At 38.0% G+C, this 23,808-nt stretch overlaps 1 protein-coding gene and 1 long non-coding RNA gene across 5 annotated transcripts in view; one reads left to right on the top strand and one right to left on the bottom strand.

Annotated features, from left to right (window-relative positions):
- Positions 1-23,808, bottom strand: part of SLC26A7 (solute carrier family 26 member 7) — a 116,700-nt gene that overhangs the window by 6,562 nt on the left and 86,330 nt on the right. For all 3 annotated transcript variants that reach the window (XM_047841992.1, XM_047841993.1, XM_047841994.1), the window contains 4 exons: positions 19,182-19,288; positions 18,047-18,113; positions 14,465-14,602; positions 9,747-9,795 (listed from right to left, as the gene is read on the bottom strand). In XM_047841992.1, the coding sequence (XP_047697948.1) occupies positions 9,747-9,795; positions 14,465-14,602; positions 18,047-18,113; positions 19,182-19,288 (361 nt within the window). The remainder of the gene's footprint in view (positions 1-9,746; positions 9,796-14,464; positions 14,603-18,046; positions 18,114-19,181; positions 19,289-23,808) is intronic.
- The window catches only part of LOC125156242 (uncharacterized), a 131,784-nt gene that overhangs the window by 88,737 nt on the left and 19,239 nt on the right, over positions 1-23,808 (top strand). The gene's annotated exons all lie outside the window — the stretch shown is intronic.

The raw sequence follows: 23,808 nt of genomic DNA, 5'->3' as shown, positions 1-23,808 counted from the left end.
GTTCCAAACACTCTTCGGGTCTTTTATTCTTCAGTGAATTAGTAATGACTTCTGAAATCTTTAATTTTTAATTATTTGAACGTTATTTCAGGTAATTCTTACATAACTCCGAGAGGAACATGGGATAGGTTAATTACAGAGAGACGCACGGAAGCTCAGCACGTTTAAGTGATTTCGAAAGAACACCTGGCAAGTCTGGGCCAACCACAGACTAGAGTTGAGGCCTCCAGGCCTTCTGAATAGCACTCTGTCCACAATATCACCCAGGCTCCTTCACGGGTATGCCCTGAGGTAGAGCCCTGTTTTGTGGTGTCTGGAGATTCATTGCTGGGGCTTGTCTCTTGGGCTTGGAAGGGATGTGTGTGAGGGACCCTAAAAATTAAGCTTGATTTGGTTCACAGTAAATCTGCCTCTCAATGTACCTGATAGGGAAAAAAATTTACGTAGGAGATCAAGACCTCTTATTTGCCGACGTCTTGATGGCCACAGTTTCCTTGTGTGAAACGACTTATTTCTAAGCAATGACAAGGTCCCTCTAAGAACTGATATGGCTCTCAGAGCAGACCTTGTGAGGTAAGATACTTCTATGGTTAGTGGGCAAAATCTATCAGATACACTCCAATTCATCAATTATTATGAAATTCTCTGAAGAAATAAATAATTTTTTAATGTTTATTTATTTATTTTGAGAGAGAGAGAGAGAGACAGCACAAGTGGGGGAGGGACAGAGAGAGAGGGAGAGAGAGAATCCCAAGAAGCCTCCTCATGTGTCAACCTGACATGGGGCTCCAACCCATGAACTGTGAGAGCATGATCTGAGCCAAAACCAAGAGTCAGATGCTTAACCGATTGAGCCGCCCAGGTGTCCCTCTGAAGAAATAAATTCTTGGGGCGCCTGGGTGGCGCAGTCGGTTAAGCATCCGACTTCAGCCAGGTCACGATCTCGCAGTCCGTGAGTTCGAGCCCCGCGTCAGGCTCTGGGCTGATGGCTCAGAGCCTGGAGCCTGTTTCTGATTCTGTGTCTCCCTCTCTCTCTGCCCCTCCCCCGTTCATGCTCTGTCTCTCTCTGTCCCAAAAATAAATAAACGTTAAAAAAAAAAAAAAAAAAAAAAAAAAAAAGAAATAAATTCTTAATTGGAATAGTTTTGCTATTTAAAATACCCATGTTTTTCCCCTAGCGTGGCTACAAAAATGTGGGAATATGGTTGTTTCTCAGCATTGGGGGGAAGTGGAAGGGAAATTGTGTATTTTTTGAAAACTGCTGCTTAGAGGTAAAAAGAGTGTCAAACATTGAACATTTATATATAGCAGTAATTGTTAGAAAAAAGAGAACTGCTACAAAGTTATTCAGCTATAGGATTTGTTTCCAAGTTTCAGCTTCAGATTTATATTCATATTTATTATTTGAAATGACAACTATGGAGCACGTACTATGTTTAGGAAACTTTTTGAACACAGTAGTTCAAATGTAGTTCAAACTATAAGGTTTCAACACTGTACTGGGTGATACAAATGGAAGGTAAAATACTATTCCTTTCTTCTAGGAGCTCATCCTTGAGTGCCGAGGGTAGGGTTGGTATATGAATGACATGACAAATGAAAAAGAATGGGAATTTACAAGAAGAAGTCCCTCGAGTGATCACTCAAGGCTTCACGCAAAAGGAGTCTTGCAGGATGTATAGGATTCCAAAAAGTAAGACACACCGTGACTATTCCAACTATATGGACAGCTGTAATTAAACGCTAATGACAGTTTGAGATTTCAAACTCCTCCTTCTCCCAGGCAACCAACATATATTGAGCACCTAATGTGTGCCAGGCACTCCAGCAGTGCCTTCTGTTTTCCTGTTTCTTTCCTAGAAAGGAGGGCCAACAAGTATAGGTTTAGGCTATATACCATTGGCCCCAAATGGTAAGTTAGAAATTTAAACCTGAAAGCTACCATAATTTAGCTCTTATGGACCACTCAGTAGTAATCATTACCATTCACTCTTTGCCTAATTAAACACGGGACCTACCTCTACTAATACAGAGGCTCTTATTTATATCCTTAGATATAATGTGCCCTGCTCATGATCAGAGATAGGAGGGGATTAAGATCACAGGAAAAAGAAAAATTCATATCCAAAGCAAAGGAAAATAGTGGAATGTTGATTGATATTTATTCCTCTTACCTCTTAGTCCCATAAATACACACGCACACACACACACATACACACACACATATACACACACAGGTTGACACTAGAATAATTGGAGTATAGATACTGCTATTTCATTTTGTTTAGAGGTACAGAGACAGAATGTCCAAAAGCATGTTAATTCATTGTTTTTCCTAAAAGAAGCTACATAAATTATTATCTACAACTATTACAGTATGGCATGAGTTCTATCATCCCCATCCCTTAGCCAGACAGACATGGCTAATCAATCACGGTATTTTTTTTACAATTTTTATCAACTTGATGCTTCAGGAAGCCACTGCTAGTTCACAAGAAGCTTATTTGCCAGTCTGAACTTAATACTACAATGAGAAAACAATCTATGTAGATGTTATTTAGAGGGATTGATCACTGGATCCAAACGACCAGAAAGTGATGGTAAAAGGTACAGAAAATTCTTTAAGAACCAAGTTTTTTTTTTCTTCCCTATCCTATCACACTTAATTTCACTTGTAAACTGTACTTGTCACTATTTATATTTTCTTTTGGTTATTTTATAATTTAAGCGGTGATAGATTGTTAACTATAAAAATGTTTGGGTTGTATCAACAGCCATACAAAAATTTCCCTTCTATGGTCTCAGTCGGCTTGCTTTGTCTTTCACTTTACATCCAGTTTCCTCTTTCCTGTTCCTTTAATCAAAATAGGGGCATATTTGCAGGCCATTCAAAAGAAAATAGAATAAGACAAAAGAATTGTGCCATGTAGTTGTAGATAATAATTTACGTAAGCTATTTTAAGGGAAGCAATTCATAATGCCTTTTCCAAATAAAGAAGACATCTTTAATGGTAAGTTACCAATTCTCTCAAATGAAAATTTAAATAGAACGGACACTTCTGAAATCTTTCCAAAACAAGTGAAGTTTTCTTTTACACAGTACCCTCTCGGTTCTGCTATTGTACTGATTTTATGGCTATAACCTTGTGTTCTAAGCTTCTAAGTAAATCAACCAGTGCAATAAAAATCACATTGTCGTAGAAAAGAGTAAAGTGAATTCACAGCTAATATCCTGCCTTAAGCAAAATGAGGTAGGCTTGGAGCATGTGCAAAGGAGACAACTAATCTATACCCATGTGGGATGTGGTAAATGATGGGCTTTATCTACAAAAAACAACATTTCAGAAAGAAATTAACCATCAGGTGTGGGTGGGCAATTAACTCCAGACTGTGGAAGCAAGCTCTCTCCTGTAGAATATTCATTAACTCCTTTAATTAAAAAGTATTCATAGTTGCATAATTTAGGAGTGCTTTTCATATACTTCAAAAGGTTCTTGACAGTCTGTGAGTCACTCATAATTTTTTAAGAGAAGGAATTTTCTGTTGATATCAATTAACTATTGAGAAGCAGATTTACATCTCTAATTTTTCACACAAAAAACCAAGGAGATACGAAATATTTAGAACTGTAACATTCTCTTTGGAAAACATGTACTCATATTATCGAGCATCTCATTTGTTCTTCACTCATTTGTTCATTCATTCATTCATTCAAGCAATCAGTCAATACAGACATATTTTGGGCTGAGTGCTGTCCTAAGTAAGGCAAGGAGAGTGGTAAACAAGAGAGATGATGGTCCCTGCCCTCAACAGACACAACCACACCAGGAAGTCAGCCGACTGAATTAGTAATTTGAAATTTTCTGAAGGCTGGAAAAATCACGCAGAAAGTGTTAAGGACATAGAGGACTGACCTGGTGTGGTAGACAGAATCATGCCCCCCAAAGATGTGCATATCTTAATCCCCAGAACCTGTAAACATGTTGTTACATGGCAAAAGGAATTCTATGGATTTGATTAAGTTAAGGACCTTAAGATAGGGAGATTAACCTAGGTCATCCGGGGGGGCACAATGTAATCACAAGGGTCCTTAGGAGAGGGAGACAGGAGGGTGGGAATCAGAGAAGCTGTGGTGATGAAAGAAGAGGTCAAAGAGAAATCTGACAACGCCACACCGCTGGTTGGAAAATGGAGGAAGGGCCAGGAGTCATGGAGTGCAGATGGCCTCCAGAAGTTGGAAAAGCAAGGAAATAAATGGATTCTCCTCTAAAGCCTCCAGGAAGAATACAACCCTGACAAAGATTTGATTTTCTCCTGTGGGATTCATTTCAGTCTCTGTCTTTTAAGACTATAAATGTGTGTTGTTTTAAGCCACTAAGTTTGTGGTAATTTGTGACAGAAGCAATAGAAAATCAGTGTACCTGGGTTGCTGCTTTGGGGAATGAGGAGAGGTGGTGGGTGAGGGCAGGGAATTTGTTTTAGACTTCGGGATCCGTGAGAGCAGAAATCATGCCTGCTTTCTTCACCCTTGAACACGCAGCACTGGTCATTGTGCCCGGGACTTAATAGATGTTCAGTAAGTACAAGAAACATGGGCTGAGGCAACAGGACATTAACTAATTAACTCAGGAATGAGAGAACAGAACACATGGGGGGAGATCTGGAGGAGGAGGTGAAGGTAAAGCTGGCAAACCATAGCGTGAAGAGAGATGTGTGCAGGAGTGCCTCTGGGGCGTTCCCAAGTGACTACAATGCTTTGGGGACACAGTCTACACATGGTAACAGAAGATTTCTTCACATTTGAGCAATTTGTGTTTTCATTGAGATAAATATGGTGCTTGCCATCTTATAATTTATATAGCTTGTTTCATATATTTTGATTATTCAATCATGTGCTCAACAACAAATCTTCCCCTTCTGTGTAAATCATTGCGGGAGGGCATAGATTTTTAAATTGTCCCCCGTTTCCCACTCCCTTGCTCAGCTTTGTCTCTCTTTGGTTTAGTTACTTCCAGATTTATTTAGCATTCCCGCAAACCCACTGGACGTCTCCTGGACGTCTTATATTCCCCACTCTCCAAAGTAAAGTTACCTTCCCTTTTCACTCCCCACCCCCTCAGGTTCCACATCATCCCAGTGTGAGAGAGACAAAGCTTCAGAGTCATTGTTTTGCCCTCTCCCCTCCTCCAACACCCAAACAGTGCCAGCAGTGTTCATGACATGCTGAACTCTCTTTCAAATTCATCCTCTCCCTCTATTGTCATAACCTTGTGACCATTCAGACTGCTTTCAGACCAGTCTCTCCTGTCCCAGCTTCGAGCATCCCTTCTTGTATGCATGCCCACTGGCAACAGGGACCCAAGTCCCGCCTCTGTCCCTAACTGCACAATTCAGAGCAAGTTAATTATCCCTTATGGGCCCCAACTTATTCATCAGTAACATGAAGAGTATCCTATCACCTATTTGAAAGCGGAAGTGTAGTATTTACTAATTACCTATTTCAGAGTTATAAAGAGGAATGTCCTTTGAAAACTATCAAATGCTATACAGATATCGCCTATCCTTACAATTTTCATTCACTGACCAAGTGTTCATTGAACACAGAAGGATAATGCAATGAAAAGTTAAAATGTATTTCTTGCCTTAAACATCTAGTTAGAAGGAAAATATGCAGAAAAAGAACAAACTCTATAACCACTTAAGTCAATATGTGACTGAGTGAAGCATGTGGTATCTCTGCTTTTCTATTACTATGATCTCCATTTCACAGCTGAAGATACTGAATTCCAGGCTGTGCTGACAGCACGTTCCCCTGTATGGGTCTGGTTGACTTCTTTTTATACTTAATGGGATTGCCAAGCAGTGTGTCCTTCAATTTTCTTTTTACTTTTCTGTTAAATCTTGAAGACAGTATAAGGTCTGGATTGGCAGATCGAGGAGATAGTTCTGTTCAGGAGAATCCAAATAAAGGCTCGGAGCCAGGGATGACTGAATTAGATACCGGGGGGCCGTGAGCTGATTTATCTAACTTGGATGGAGGATTTGTGTAATGTGGAATGAAAGAGAAAGCAGTATAAGAAGATAAGAAAGGGCTTTAGGTGCCCTAAAGGGCTGAGGAGGGGGCACTGGGCCTACAGAAGGGAAACTTCATGATGAATCATGTGACAGATTTTAAAGTAAAGGTGATTTAAGATTCATCTGTCATTACACGACAGAATGAAGTCAGGACGGCAATTACCTCTCAGCTTGCATGTCAACACCAAGCATTCACAGTAGCTTCCCGCAGCCCTGGGTGGAAAAGTTCTCAGGCTACCTTGGCTCATAGGAGGAAGCGCCTTGACCTATTAGTTCTGTCTGAGGTGAGCATGGGACGCTGGGTATTTTCTATCCATGGATTAAAACCCGGACTCTCTCATGGCAGGAAAAAAAAATTCGAATTCATTTTGAACATGATTAAGGACAGAATCAGAGTTGCAGAGGTGAAAATTTAAAGGTAATAAAACCAAGAGTTATAGATTTTAGTAATTAATTAAAGCACAGGGAGGTGGGGCACCTGGGTGACTCAGTCAGTTAAGTGTTGGGCTCTTCATTTCAGCTCAGGTCATGACGATCTCATGGTTCCAGAGTTTGAGCCCTGCACTGGGCTCCAAGCTGACAGCGCAGAGCCTGCTTGGGATTCTCTCTCTCTCTCTCTCTCTCTCTCTCTCTCTCTCTCTCTGCCCCTCCCCCAAAATAAATAAACAACAACAAAAAATAAAGCACAGGGAGGGGAGGGCAGGATGGTGTTTCTGAACAAGAAGGAGAAATAGGAGGACCGAGGATACTCTGGAGTGTCAGAGGACAGGAGGAGGATGCTAGAAGAAACATTCTGATCAACTAGTTCTGACTATTACAGAAGGGACACAACAAAAGTGATGGTGCCCATTAGTTGCTGCTCTGTGAAAAACGGGCCTGGCCTAGTGAGGCAGAGGTGACAACACTCTTAAAAGTTTCCAGGGGCACCTGGATGGCTCAGTCAGTTGAGCGTCCGGCTCAGGTCATGATCTCGTGGTTTGTGGGGTTGAGCCTGGCTTTGGGCTCTGTGCTGACAGCTCGGAGCCTGGAGCCTGCTTCGGATTCTGTTCTCCCTCTCTCTCTGCCTGTCCCCCGTTCATGTTCTCTCTGTCTCTCTCTCTCTCTCTCTCTCTCTAAAATTTTTTGAGAATTTTTTCTTAAAGTTTCCAGATAAGCAGGAGAATAAGACATTCAATAAATGATCATTAAATAAGTACTATACCAGTATTATGTAGGCATTCTTTGAGAACATGAGGCAGGATGAAGTACATTTACCACAAAGAGTTAGAAAAGACCAGGGGTGCCTGGGTGGCTCAGTTGATTAAGTGTCCAACTTCAGCTCAGGTCATGATCTCATGGTTTGTGAGTTCAAGCCCCGCCATCAGGCTCTGTGCTGACAGCTCAGAGCCTGGAGCCTGCTTCAGATCTGTGTCTCCCTCTCTCTCTGCTCCTCCCTTGCTCTCACTCTGTCTCTCTCTCTCTCTCAAAAAAAAAAAAACAGTAAAAAATTAAAAAAAAAAAAAAAAAAAGAGACCAGAGAAGCTGACATCTGAGCTACATCTCTGTTGATGTGGGGTCAATGCCATTGATTCATATATTTATATAACATTTATTTTATTCCATTCAATATGTTATATATTCATTCAGAATATATTTTATATGGTAATATAATAAACATTATAATATGTTTTCCTCTTATATAGACATTCTACATGTTCTTTTGCCATTGTACTGTTAATGGATATTTCAGTTGTTTCTCGATTTGGGGAATTATAAAGAAAGCCTATCCTTCTTTATACAATCTTGTATATGTTTCCAGATACAAATATTAACAGATTCCTTTTCCTATTGTCTTTAGAAGTACAAAAATTAATATGTCAGCATCTTCTGTTTTTTGAGTTTATGTAAAAGGACTTGGAATTTTATGGAATTGTTCTTTTTTACCCTACTACATTTTATATAAGACATTCAATTTCCTTTATTGTATAAGTATACCAAATAATAAGCATATCAAATAAAAATTCAATTGCATAATACACCACAATTTCTGTGTTTATCTGCTACCTACTCTGGAAATATGGGTTGGTTTCAGGTTTGGACAGTTACAAATACTACTGTTGTGAACATGCTTGTTTTTGTAATTTGCTGTATACAGGCTCTCATTTCTTCATGTTGTCTGAGTAGGAGTGGAATTGGCGGTCAGAGGGTAGGTATATCTTTAACTTTACACAATTTTGCCAAACTGTTTTCCAAGGCAGTTGTCATAGTTTACACCTCCACCAGCATTGTGGGAGACTTTTTGTGCTACATCCTCAGGAACCCTCGGCATCCTCATACTTTTAAATGTTTACCAATAAACCACATAGATATATACGCACATATACATGTATATATTAGTGGGTAAGTGCAAATTAAATCCCCTATTTCTCCAGTAATTACTGCGAATGACAGTCAAGCATATTCTTACATGTTTGCTGGTAAATTTGAAAATGGCTGTTCACGTATTTTACCCATTTCTATTGGGTCGTCTACCTTTCGTTATTCATTGATTTGTAGAGGAGTGCAGCCCCTTGTCCACATTATGTGTTCTACCTATTCTTCCTCTCTGGCTTATCTTCTCATGCTTTATATGGTGGCTTTCGTTGAACAAAAACTTAAAAATAATCTAGTAAAGCTTAATGGTCATTTTCTTTATGCTTAATGCTTTGCATTTCTTGTGTATTTTCTCCTGTCTTCTCCTCTAAATTTATATTTTGTCTACCACTCTTAGGACTTTGATTCACTGGGTACTGACATGGAGATATGGTGTGTGAATTACAGTGAATGATTTCATTCATTATAAGTACACAATTGTCTCATCATTGTATATTAGCAAGACTAACCTTTCCCTACTGCTCTGCAATGCCATTTTGTCACAAATCAAACATCAATAAGTGTGAGATTTTTCTACCCTTCTGGGCCCTCTCCTTTGTCCTATCGATCTGTTAATTTATCTTGGAACCAGTACCACACTGCATTGATTATTAGAGCTTTATAACATATCTTGAGAGTTAAGAAAACGTTCTCTCATACACTTCACATATTTCATGAGTGTCTTGCCTATTCTTGGCCTTTTGAGTTTCCAAACAAAATTTAGAATAAGCTTGTCGATTGCCATTTAAGTGTCCTAGTGGAATTTTAATAGGAATTACATTTATATTTATAAATAAATTCAACATAAATAAAACTGACATTTCTTCAATATTAAGCAATCTAATGGACATGGTAATTTGCTTCTATTTATTAATAAACACCATTTACTTAAGTATTGCGAGTATTTTTAATACTTTGTAACAAAGTTTACACTTTTCGTTCTGTGTAGGCATACACATCTTTACTTAAAATTTACTTCTAAAAGAAAGCAGGAGGTGAGATAGAAGGAGGAAGACGAAGAAGGGAAGGAGGAGAAGAGGAAGGGAGAGGAGAAGGAGGAGCTGGGGAGGAGAAAGAACATGGAGGAAGGAGAAAGACAGAAGTAGAAATAAGAGGAGGTGTGGGGAGAAGGGCAGAAAAGGAGGAGGAGGAGCAGAAAGAGAAGGAAATGAGGAGCACAGCAGAGGGAGGTCCAGTGGCAGGAAGAGGAAAGAGGACCTATTCTCTGGTCTATATTCAAGTCAGAACACTTTAATTTTTTTTTTTTTAAGCTAACTCACCATTGCAGTTGCCATTGGATAGAGAATTGAGCAACGTGTTTTGTTCACACTGAAATGAAAATAAATATAAGGAAGAATAACATTATAAAAATTCATTTCTGTCCCTGAAAACAGCACATTTTTCTTTTCTCCATAAACAACAAAAAACTAGGCTCTGATAATATTTTCCATTAGTCTTTTTTTTTTTCAGAATGATAAATACAACAAAACTGAAATAATAAAATAATCAATGGTTCTAAGTATTTATTAACTTGGTAGATAATTTATGTTACCAAGTCAGACTATCTTGTTTAGAACATTTTCTGCAAGACTAAGTTTGTTTTGATTTTTGATCAAATTAAACGTTTGCATGTGTTTTCGTGTAGTGTATCCAATCAGAAATTAACCTCATTAACACAACATTCCCTAACAGAGAGGCATTGACCATATATTCCATATTATATTAGAGTTAACTGTTCACCGGCAGCTCCATGAAAATGCCTGAGAAACATTATTGATCTATGGAAATGCTGGAAAATGAAAATAATCCTTTATTCTACAATTAAAGTTCTTTGAAATTGTCAATAATTGATGCCTCTAATGAGATCGCATGCTACCTACTTCTCAAAAGATTTATTGTCATTATTGTTGTTGATGATGATGACGATGATAGAAGTTGACATTTTTGACTACCTACTATATACCAAGGACTTTATGTTAATTATTTAATCCTCAGAACAATCCTATGGAGTTGCTAATCTCATTTTCCATAGGAGGAAGCTAAAGATTGCAAAGGTTAAATAACTTGACCAAAGTCACAAAGTGAGAGAGAACCTGGGCTAAAACCAAAGCTCCTACCTTTCCGTTCAGAACCTCAGGCTCCCAACCACTACATTCTACTGCTTCTCATGCGAAATCCATTTCTTCCTCAAGGCTGACTAGAGAACATCTATTTTCTCTTCTTGATACCCAGAGATGCAGCTCATATACTTTAATTCTGGCTCTGACAGTTATCAGCTATATTTCCCCCAGGTATTTTACAGTTCTGAGTCCCAATCTCCCTTTTTTGTAACATTCACGTAATGCCACTTATATCACGGGGCTGGTGATGATTAAGTAACAGCCTAATTAAAAGGACTAGCCTCTGAGAGACATTCAAAGAATGTGAGTTTCCTTTCCCTGCTCTTATTTTTAATCCCGTCTGAAATCTGTGCAAAAGAATTTCAAGTAATTTATGTAGATACTCCACCCTCAGAGAGGTGAGGCCTAACTCCACACTCTACCTGTGGGCTGCACATAGCAATTTGCTTCCAAAGACTACCATAAGGAAAGGGTAGAAACAGAGTAACTTTACACCGGGGAAACCTGACAAATCCTACCCCAGGTAGGTGACCAAGGTTAACAACAGAGATACATCATATTGATAGTATATACCTTTGACATGATATGATGAAAATGGAACTTCATCTCTATAGTTTTATTCCTAAAACCCCATATCCCTGATCTTACCATGCTAAATTTCAGTAGAGGGGCATTCTACAAAATACCTGAACAATTCTACTCAAACTGTCAAGGTGAGCAAAAATAGAAAAGTCTGGGAAACTGTCACAGGGAAGCAGAATCTAAGGAGACAGGACAACTAAATGTAATGTGATGTCCTGGATGGAATCCTGGAACAGAAAAGGACATTTGGCAAAACTAAAGAAACCAGAACAAAGCAAGAACTTTAGTTAATGATAATGTATCCGTTTTGGTTCATTGATTGTAACAAATATGTTACACTAATGCAAGATGTTAATAACAGCAAAAAACTGTGTGGTGCAGGGTATAGAGGAATTCTCTGTACTAACACTTCTCAACTTTTTTGTAAGTCTAGAAGCTTTCCAAAAAAATAAGTCTATCAAAAAAAAAAGCCTTGTTTAAGCAAAAGAAACTTTTGGATAAGCAGCAGATTGAAACTTGCTTTGTAAAGTGAGGTCACAAAATGATGACTATTACGGGAGTATCTATAACCTATACAATAATGAACATGAATCCAATAAACACTAAGACTCTGAGATCCTCCTGAGTTTCTATATTTAGGAAGATATTTAATAATGATATATAGGAAGTATATTGTTGCAGTATAACAAAACAGGAAATCCTTTTTCAGTTTGTGTTTTGAATATGATGCGATTCTTCTTGCCCCAGGATGTTTTAAATGCCCTTCCATTACCACCATCTGTTGAAAATGTAACTGTGAGAGGAGACCAAGGCCCCAGCAGAGCACCCTACTCTAGGAACTGTGGACCACTATGCAGAGCCCTATAAAAGGAGTAAAGCTGCAATAGAAATTAATTGATGCAGACTCGTGACTGTAAACTGAACTTGGAACAGGTGCATGGTCCTTAAACAAGAAGTTGATATCCTAGGCGGACAGCGCGTGACAAGGATGATATGAGATGCCCCATAGAGCATCCATGCTACCCAAGACCACCCATTCAACCATTCTGAAGAAAGGTCTATTCGTGATTCCTCAGATAGCAGACCTTCCAGATTACCATCTGAATGCTTATTGTACCCTTCGAAACTCACAGTATGTAAATACACACAATATTTGCATTATTCTCATAGTGAAATGTCCTCTCAAGAAATCATTCCTTATCATTATAGTTCTGAGTGAAAGAATCCCTTTGGATGTCATTATGTACCAGTAACCCAGATTCAATGAACAGTACTGGATTATCAGACTCAAATTTCTGAAGTCCCAAGTTGGTAAAATCATGTATGTGGTACCTCCTCACAGAAGGCTGTGTCAGTGAGGTTTATTTCTGACTTCATATGCTACAAGATGAGCATATGCCGATTGTCGATTCTAAAAACAAGTTGGAACAACTTTAGTCTTGCAGGAGAATATTCTAAGGAAAATATTGTCAACTATCAAAAAATAACTACTTATAAGAATAGTCACATCAGATACTCCACTAGACATGATAAGGCCTACAAAGAATCATATAATTTCAAGAAGTAAATCTACACTTTGGCAAAATAAGACCACAAAGTTCTCGTGGGTTCATTAGGTTATTTGGAAGCCCGGACAAATTTTCCCACAATACTGTTGTGCATGGTGGTTGTCAGCTTATGTCAGCCACAGGAACCTACCTATCTCATAATACAGCTAAAAAATGTACTTTTTTAAGGCTTTAAAAAAAGAGGCCTTGTGGGGCGCCTGGGTGGCTCAGTGGGTTAAGTGTCTGACTTCGGCTCAGGTCATGACCTCATAGCTCGTTAGTTGGAGCTCCACATTTGGCTCTGTGCTGACAGCTCAGAGCCTGGAGCCTGCTTCAGATTCTGTGTCTCCCTCTCTTCTGCCCCTCCCCTGCTCACACTCTTTTTCTCTCCCTCTCCCTCCCTCTTTCTCTCTCTCTCTTTCTCTCTCTCTCAAGAATAAATAAACATTTAAAAAATTTAAAAAATAAAAATAAAAAAGAGGCCTCATATCCAACGTGAACAGCTAGGAATGTATATCCACCTTTGGCATGAGTGCAAGTTCTTCTCAATCCAAAATCACAGGTGGTTTCCTAATAATCTGAAGAAAGTGACATCCTAAAGAGCACAGTGAAAGGAAAAGGCAGGGCTGGAGATACACAGGCAGGGCCAGCCTTGTGGGCTTGCAACCTGTGTAGTTACACGGGGTCCTATGCTTAGAAGGGTCTTCTTCTTCGTTTAATGCTCTCTATTGCCATCTTGAAATTCTTAGCAACTGTTGAACAAGGGAACTCATATTTTCATTTTGCATTGCACCCAGCAAATTTTTATAACTGATTCTGTATTTAGGGCCTCTATGGTGTGGATCAGTATGAGGCCCAGAGACAGAAGCATAAAGCTGCAAGGAACAGGACTGAGTTACTAAACAACTCCTGAGCCACTAGAAATGAGAGAGTTAGTGCCTCCTATGTACCTAAGTGACTGGGGATAATACACACTCAAGGATATAAGAGAATGAGATCTTTGTAATCTGGAGTAGTCATGGAAAGCTTCATGGAGAGGCTATTATTTGCATTCAGTCAAACTAATAACATTAACTAATGTTTTATAGTATTGAGTAGGCCAGGCAGTATTCTAAGTGCTTTCCATATATTAACTCATTTAATCATCCTGATAATAGATAAGGAAACTGAATCACAGAGGGTTTAATAATAAACTCAGTTAAGTTCTTGCAAACTCAAGCAGCTCAGTTCCAAAGTCCATGCTAAGGGGCTTAAGGATTCAAATAATTACAGGTAGCTATTTACATAAAATCATCCTAATACACATTTGATGTCTCTGTAAATTAAGATAACTTGTGGAGATGAAGAATGCTAGTTTTTTATAATAGTAATATAATGATGGCAACAGTTTATGCTTCTCTGAAGTCATTTATCATATTCTATCTCTTTTAAATTTGGATCTGACTCTTCTTTCTCTTGGTAAAAAGGTCATTTAAAATAAATGATTTGTCTTTTTATTTTTCTCAGGGTTATAGTACCTAGTGCACATGTCTACTATATATATGTTGAATGAATGAATAAATGAACAAAGGAATGAATGACAGTGATTACCTAAAAACTAACTATAAGAACCAAATAAAAAGTATAATACAATATAAGTTTTGATGAGGGAGTGGTTTCCAAAGACTCTTGTATATATTCCATGATACAGATCTTAGTATCACAATATAAGGTTATTTGTAGTACAGTAATAGGAACTAGCTTTCCTACCTTGCTGATATCATCCAGTAGCTGGTTGTTGGCATTTTCCTTTTGGATTATATTCATTAGATCAGCATGAAACTTCTTTGCATTCAGGAAAACAAGTGGGTTGTTTATTGAGATAATTTTCACCTGCTGAAGAGTTTCCTTTTGGAGGAGAATAGGAATAAATTCAGAGTTCTGATTGAAATAAGAGGATAAGTCTATCCAAACAGTCTAAATCTTACAAATCCAGATGTCACTCAACGATGGAAGAATCTCTTAGCCAAGGTTTTCATTATTAAAATTTATTTGGAAAAGTTAATATACTATCATGCTTCTTCAGAAAAATATGTATTTCCTGTTTCCTAAGAAATATTAATAACCATGAGATGAGTCTGCATCTTTTCAGAAAATGGCATTTATTCCCACTGATTTGGGGGAGGCAACACCCTAAGATATCCAAAGAGTACCAGGAAGACCTACTCTTCCAAAAGTACCTCTTCCATACAATCTAGAAACTAAAAATTCATTCACTTAACCATCAGTATTTTTTTAATGAAAATATGTCCTAAACTATCAACTGTCAGTCATTTGCCTCATAATGATATAGCTTTCTTTTGGCTGGAATTATAACAAGGGGCTGACAGTCCTAATTAGGAGAAAGAAACCAAGAGATAGTATCTGGAAGGTAGTTTCACTTTGGGCAGGCCTAAATTACACTGGATTGCTGGGATGCAGGTAAGAGATGCAGGAAGGGAGAAGGAAAGTTTCCAAGTAAAAGGTGCCTGTTCTGGCCATTTCCCGGGTCTTCCTGGCAGCAATTGCTGATATGCAACTCAGACCAGGCTCTCCACGACATTTGGGGCAGGGGTCTGACCTAGAAATGGAGAAGATGGTGAATTCTGTCTAATAATTCCTTACCAACTAAATAAAGCAATACTCCTTCAGGCTTTAGTACTTGCATAGAAGAGAAAGCCCAAGGATTAGTGAAGCAGACAGGCAGATAAAGAACGATAAAAACAAACAAAACACAACATTAGGTATGTGAATTTGGACAATTCATTTGACGACTCTCAGCTTCCTCATCTTTTAAAGTAGGTAAAATTTTAAACTACATAATCTCAAAAAGTTTCCATAGCTACGCAACTGATTAAACTCTAGAAAGTGAGATTTGCTACAAGTAAACAATTTCAGAAAACAAAAACTTATCAAATTAACTTTTAGTCAAGAGTAAATCTCTTACAGAGAGAGACAAATCAAGAAACAGACTTTTAATTATAGGGAATAAACTCATGGTTACCAGAGGGGAGGAGGTGGGGGTTGGGTGAAATAGGTGATGGGGACTAAGGGTGCACTTGTGATGAGCACCGGGTGACGCAGGGAAGTGTTGAATCACTGTAGGTACACCTGAAACTAATATTACACTGTATGTTAACCAACTGGAACTTAAATAAAAACTTAAAAAAAAAAGAATAAATCTCTCACAAACCAAAAATAAAACCATGCTTGGGCTTGTCATATTTAGTTACCACAAAGCCCCACATCTTAAGATCGACCCACCAATCACATCACATGATTTGGCCAGTATGTTGTTTTGAGTTAAGAGAATTTGTTTAAATAGCACGTATTGGTTGAGGAATAGAGATTCAACTTGTGTCAGGAAAGAAACTCTCAATGGGGTTGAGCTCACCCCCCAACGAGGTGTCCCAAGCTCAGATGTGTGTTTCATGTGAAGCAGGTGGAAAGCACGGATGGAGGAGAGGAGTGACAGAGCACTGCCATGTGTGAAGTTAGCTAAAAACCCCACCTAACAGCTCATGTTCCAATCTTGCTCTTAGTTTTCTTTTCCTCCTAGTTTTGATACAAACCATTAAATAGTTAGTGAATTGTAGTGTTCTAATAAAATTAAGCTGTCCATGTGACAGTTATGATTCAGGTGTGTGACTACACTGGAAATAGTCAAGGTTTAAAGATATGGAAGAATTTTGGCATGTTTATCTTCCTACAAATCCTCTCATTCACTTTCCCACATGTTTAGTCCGAGAAGAAGGTACAGGTTAGATAGAATTTATTAACCAGTAATCTTTAAGCTGAAAAATGGTCAAACTCATATTGTGTTTCAAACCTAACAATGTCAAGGCTAATGTACACAGCTGTACGTGTAGGGTGGATACAGACTTTAGGGACCCTAGAGCCAGTTTGGGACTTTCTGTAAGCACTAAATTCTCGTGGAAAATTAAAAAAAGAAAAGAAAAGAAAAGAAAAGAAAAAAGAAAAGAAAAGAAAAGAAAAGAAAGGTATCATTGGTGGAAAACTTGAACCTGGGACCGTCTTAGGGCTCTGAACTCTAGTAGGCCTCTATGAAGTAAACTTTTTCACACTTAGTAAAAACACAAGCCAGGAGCACCTGGGGGGCTCAGTGGGTTAAGCATCCGACTTTGGCTCAGGTCATGATCTCACGGTTCTTGGGTTCAAGCCCCACATCAGGCTCTGTGCTCACAGCACAGAATCTGAGCCTGCTTCAGATTCTGTGTTTCCCTCTCTCTCTGCCCCACCCCCGCTCATGCTCTGTCTATGTCTCTCAAAAATGAATAAATGTTAAAAAAAATCTAAAAACACAGCCATAATGTATACAAATATTGAGTCACTATGTTGTACAACTGAATCTAATACAATAGTGTATGTTAATTATCCTTCAATTTAAATACACACACACACACACACACACACACACACACACACACATTTCCCTGAGTGTCACAGAAAGACTCCTGGTGCTACTTCCTACTTCTAATCTACTCAGAAATACTCTGACAATTGGTCCTTCTGGTGGGAGCCCAGTTCTCTTTGTTCTGAGGGCAATCATAAGGTACCAAAACAAGTACATATGAAAAAGAGAGGGGAAAAAAAGGTTACCCAAGCACTTACAAAGCAGGTTGAAAGTGAGGCCAATTTTTTAATTGCTAATATTTAAGTCAACATTTTTTCCTCACTTTAAACTTCTTTTGGTCATCCTTCAGAACAAGAAACTAGAGCTCAAACACAACTGGCCTGCCCAAGCATGGACAGGGTAAGACAATTTACATAAGCTGTTTCCTTAAAAAGATGGCCTCTGTGCAAGAAGCCAATCCTATTGGCACTCCATAACCATTCAATTACCCTCTGCTAATAATACAATCTCACTGACTGTGTTAAAAATAATAAAAGCAATAGCATGATCCCACCTTGCTTTATTTCCTTCCCTATTCCCTATCTTCTTCCATCATTTAATTAGGAATAGACTGTTTAGTTTGACTATTTTATGCAACTTAGCTAGTAAAATAGAGGTTTCCAATGCCTCAACTAATGTGGGCCATGATTCCAAGTGAGATATAATTCTAGAAACCATGCTATCATCTTCTCTGAATGCTAACACAAGATTTTTTTGTTGTTTGTTAATTTGTTGTATGTCAACTGCTACAAGTATGGTGGTCACGCATACCACTGAAAATTCATGCTAATTAAAAATAAGATAATCATGTATTTAAAGTCATACTTATGGTACCTTAAAGCTATCTGAACTACAAATATTGTTAATAATTACACAAAGGAAAAGAAAACTAAACTTACACCATCCGTTTCTGTCTTCACTTTAAATTCCATTTCTTTCATGTTTTTTATACTCAGAGTCTTTGCTCTAGAATTCAGGCAGACAAAAAATAAAATGTCACTTCCTGATCACTACATTAAGAATGAAAATGCAAAAAGGATGTCATTTTATCTTAACAATTAGAACATACCCATAATAGTTAAAATTTTATATCGTATTTGTGCATAAAACATGGGTAAATCTCTATTTCTCTGGGATTCTCAGGAATAGAGTGTAACACTAGAGACATCTAAGTAGAGATTAATAAATACAATTGACCTCATCTGGGTTCCCAGAGCCCCATCTCTATAAGCCACAAGAGGCAGATTGACAAAAAGAATTGTAAGAGAGTATATGGTGTTTGGGGAAATCTTGTTTTAGGGGAAAAAGAAGTAAAGAGAGAGTCAATGGCAAGATAGGACCAGATACTGATGAATCTACACAGACAGATTTCTATAGAAGCCTTTTTATAGAATCGACACAGATAAAACGTAAAAATTTTTGAAGTATATTATTTCACAAAGAATTTCAAGAGAAGGATGAGACATGAGTAGAAGCATTATCAGATGATGAACACTGAGAAAGTAGAAAGAGAATTGGTCAAAATAGGGGAATGGCTTACAGATATGCAGTAACAATCTTCAATATATGATCTAGAATTCTTCAGTAAATTATCTAGAAGAAATCTTTATATGTATAAAAATCTGGCTTCTGAAAAATTAAATTTACTGAAGTTATTTAATTTTCTAAATGATCTAGATTTTATATGGTCACTGAATAATATGTCCCCCTCACTTGACTAAAAAAAAAAAAACAAAAAAAAAACAAAAAAAAACCAAAAAAAACCAGCTCCATGATACCCTGTTTGGCTATGAGTTAATTTACTTTGATATCAAGATTTTATATACTCTATAGTGTGGACAAGATATTTCTCTTACTTAAAACCAATACTGTTATGTATCACTACATAGATAAAACCTTTTCTTTTCATCTCTAATTCTCTGATGCCAAGTAAAACATGAGAATAGCACTAAATATTCCACACAAATAAAAGTAACTGGCAATACCATACTTTGCTACTGTGTCAAAACAAACAGCATTTAAGTGAGATCTTACCTTGGGAAGCGACCAATCACGATAGCTATGGTGCAGACCACACCAAACAACAGCCCCACGTTGGCAGCAAAGCATATTGTAAATACGTATGTACTGACCCAGATGCCCTAGAAGAGAAACAGGAAACCGAAGATGCAAGTCCTTTGGTATTCTCTCCTCTTATGATCGTTAAATTTCTCGCCATCTTATTCTATAGCATTCCTGTAAACAAAACCCTCAGCAAGAACAGATTATTTAAAAAGTGGTGAACAGAAGCCCAGGAACACAGAAACAAATCCTGGTCCCATGAGACTCTCAGCAGGCAAAGGTGGGGAAAAGGCACATTCTTTTATTTCTAGAAACTGCCAGCCCTTAGTTCAATCCCCAACAACACTTTATTTAAATATCTGTAAATAACTGGTTGATGTGTACGATTCAAAAGCATTGCCGTAATTTTCCACTGTTTTCTCATTTAATGTAATAATACTACAAGCAATTGTTAGCAGATTTTTGGTCATTCCCAACAATTTCTGTTTTCTAGGATTCCTATACAAAGAACTAATGTAGTAAGACCCTCAAGCCCTAATGGTTAAAACAACTGACTCAAATACTACCAAGGCCACCTTTAGATCAGCTACTCTAAAGATCATTATACTTTTATTTGCAAGAGCCAATTTCTTATGAAATTCTGAAGCTAAAAAATCTGACCCAACCTAGCCCTTGGAAATATTTCAGAAGATGGCAAGAAAGATCTTTTTCTCCTTTAGTTGGGATTCCAACATTATCGCAGTTTTGTCCACCACCTGAAATTATAATCAGCAACCAAATATTGTATATAGTTGACATTTCTAGGTTTGTTACTGACAAAAAAAATCTTTAAAAGCAAAATAATTTGTGAAATCCAGAAGGTTGTATTTTTTAAACAGAAAATCCTGCATTTATCAAATTGTAGACCAACAAAATATTCAAACTCTTTCCCTCAAATTATCTGCATTACTTTACCTATGCATACAATTCCAAGTTGACTTCTTTCTGTCCTAATGTCTATATTATCACTTTAAAACATCTTCAACAACCTAATTCAATTTATTTGCAAATGAAAAAGTTAGAAACTTTTTTATCTAATCTGACTATAGCACAGATTCTTGTGGTGCTGGGTGAGACCAGTTTGAAGCAAATGTTTCTAAATAGCATTTTTTACTCAAAATGCTTTTCCTTTGTATTATTTATCTTAAATGGAGCTTGAACTGTTTTTCACGATGGGTTATTTTGAAAACCTAAGCCGTTGGACACAAATGGAGGGATTTTTTACCTAGAAAATTCTTTTTGATATAGAACAACCATTCTGGAGTAAAAAAGAAAATATACCATTTTTTAAGTGTATGTATTTATTTATTGTGGGGGGGGGGGAGGAAGGGGAGGGACAGAGAGAGAGGGAGAGATAGAATCCCAAGGAGGGTCCATGCTGTCAGTGCAGAGCCAGATGCGGGACTTCATCTCATGAACGATGAGATAATGACCTGAGCCAAAATCAAGAGTCAGACACTTAACTGACTATGCTAACCAGGTGCCCCAAGAAAATATATCTTAAGTGTTCCCATGTTCAGATCCATCACCAAGAAATGTAATGCTAAGTTAGCACTTATTATGACATCATCCTCAGCCTGTCATCCTATAGGTAGACATGGAGATGTTTTTCCTCTAGTCAGGCAAAAAGACAGTCATTTGAGTCTTATATTTGTGTAAGTGTAATGTTTCCTCCCTAGTGTATTACAGTATGCTTCATCCCATACAAAATAAGGCTGCAAGTTTTTGACCATTACTTCAATTTGCCATGATTGCTTTGTTTCTTACTCATCTCCTAATACTGACTGAACCGCCTGGGTGTGGCAGAACAAGACCTCACCAAAAGCTTGTAAGTCCCAATTCCTCATGGCCAACCTCCATGATTCAATATAGCATAGGGAACTGAGGATCCTGGTCCCTGCCATTTAAAAAACCGCAGGGCCCAGAGGCCTTGATTTATCAAAGCAACCAAAAATTTTGGTACCATCTGGTTCTATTTTTAAAGCATATTTACTTTCCCACAACATCATCTATTGTGAGTTAGGTTCCCATTGCTTAGTTGTTTCCCAGGGCTACATTTATAGTTTTGAAAAAAATATCAAATGTAAATTAACAACATAGACCAGTAAATAGTTCCATTGGTTAGAGTAAGTCCCCACATGGTTCTGTAACAATTTCAACTAAAGATCCAAGTGTTGTTTTTCAGTTATAAGGAATTACTTAACTCTCAGTCCCGTATTTTTTCATTATGTGTTACCACCTGATCCCTTCTCTACTGGTACTGATAGCCTCTAAACACAAGGTAACCCCAAAGCTGACCTCAAGTCGAAAACACATAAATACATAAACCCTTGCACCATTGAGCAGCTACTCAATCGCTTTACCTCTTCCTGGTCTGTTTTGGTGATTGATACACATTATTGTATTTCTGTAGCTGTGAATTCTATTCTTACTGTTCAGTTACTCAAACTCAGCTCTGAGCTAATAAGTCAGGCCTCATTTTGGATTCCTATTCCCTCATTACTTCAGGGTTTTGATCTATAACTCAAAGTGGAATCAGTATTCAACTGTAAAAAATTTTAAAGAAATAAAAATTTTTAATTTTTCATGTGATGACTGCTCACATGACTTTTTTGAAAATTTTTTTTGAATTTTTTTTTACATTTTTTAAAATTTATTTTTGAGAGACAAAGAGAGGCAGAGCACAAGTGGGGAAGGGGCAGAGAGAGAATGAGACACAGAACCCGAAGCAGGCTCCAGGCTCCGAGCTGTCAGCACAGAGCCCGATGCGGGGCTCGAACTCACAAACCGTGAGATCATGACCTGAGCCGAAGTCAGACGCTCAACTGACTGAGCCACCCAGGTGCCCCTCACGTGACTTTTTAAAATTTCAACCTTCAAATTATTTTACATATACACACATCTTTGGTAACTCCACATCCATGATATTTTAGACATATTCTATCTATTGAATAATCTGGATGTATTCTACCTTGGGTAATGTAACCTATATCCAAAAAGTCTATGTAATATTCTGACAATAAGTGCTCTGCCCAGATCATATCCAGATCACCCACAGCTTCTCACTGTTGTTCCTTAGCAACTAAGAGATACCTGTCCACTTCAATCTTAGGAGGGCTTTGTCAAACTAAACCCAATGTTTCATTCAACCATCATGCGTTTGCTATATCCTCGTCACCTTTCTCAATCATACTTTTTGCCCACACCACACTATTTACTCCAAATTTTCAACTATCACCTCTACATAGAGACTACCAATTCTGAGCTATTAAACCATTTATCAAACTGTCTACCAATACCATCAAACCCAATATGTCCAAATGCAAACTCAATAACTTCCCCCCCAAATCTCCCCTTCCTTCAATGTTCTTTCTGTTACATTACTAATATTCTTCAAGACACTACAATCAGAGGGGCGCCTGGGTGGCTCAGTCAGTTGAGCGTCTGACTTCGGCTCAGGTCATGATCTCGTGGTTTGTGAGTTCGAGCCCCGCGTCGGGCTCTGTGCTGACGGCTTGGAGTCCGGAGCCTGCTTCGGATTCTGTGTCTCCTCCTCTCTCTGCCCCTCCCCTGCTCATGCTCTGTCTCTCTCTGTCTCTCAATGATAAATAAACATTAAAAAAAATTTTTTTTAAGACACTACAATCAGAAACTATGGAATCATATTTACTTTCTCTTCTTTTATCTACTTGTCCAATCACTTCCCAAGTCCTATCAATTATTAATAAAAACTTATCTCATACGATACCATCTTCTCAATTCACTGAGACTGCCCTAAGTCACACTTTACTATGTCTTGCCTAGACTATTCTGACAGCCTATTAACTTCCTGCTTTTGTTATCAGCACTGTAAGCCATTTGCCATACCGCTGCCAGGATTATATTTTTAAGTATAGATTTGGATAGCAGATTTAGATAGTATATTAAAGGCATTTTTAGTCTACTACCTTCTATTAAAATCCGTCCAAAACAATATAAAGAATGAATGTATAGGGAGGAAAACCCAGTTTCAATGAAACAAGAACATGGTCACGACTCTTAACTATAAAATATGGTGTAGGATGCCTGGGTGGCTCAGTCAGTTAAGCGTCTGACTTCAGCTCAGGTCACCATCTTATGGTTCGTGAGTTCAAGTCCTGCGTCCGGCTCTGTGCTGACAGCTTAGAGCCTGGAGCCTGCTTTGGATTCTGTGTCTCCCTCTCTCTCTGCCCCATCTCTGCTCATGCTCTCTCTTTCTCTCTCTCAAAAATAAACGTTACAAAGATTTAAAATATTGTGTATATTTGACAAATACTGTGAAATTTGGATGGTATCAAGGAGGACACTGGAAGCCAACACATTTACCCTCAAATTTCAATCAACTATAGATTTCTTGAAATGAATGTAACGGCTTTTTAAATTCTATATAGTAATATTTTGATGAGAGCTCTAAGCTCTTGGGGCAATGGTGGGCCACCACAGAAGGAAATGCATGCATCTAATCTGTATTTGATACCATAGAAAGAAGTGCAGCAAAATGAAATGCCATTTGTATCGTTTGCATCCTTGCTTCCTAAGAGTA

Source organism: Prionailurus viverrinus, chromosome F2, assembly GCF_022837055.1.
Source record: "Prionailurus viverrinus isolate Anna chromosome F2, UM_Priviv_1.0, whole genome shotgun sequence".
NCBI lineage: Eukaryota > Metazoa > Chordata > Mammalia > Carnivora > Felidae > Prionailurus > Prionailurus viverrinus.
The sequence above is the reverse complement of the archived record's forward strand: the minus strand, read 5'-3'. Positions and strand labels throughout refer to the sequence as shown.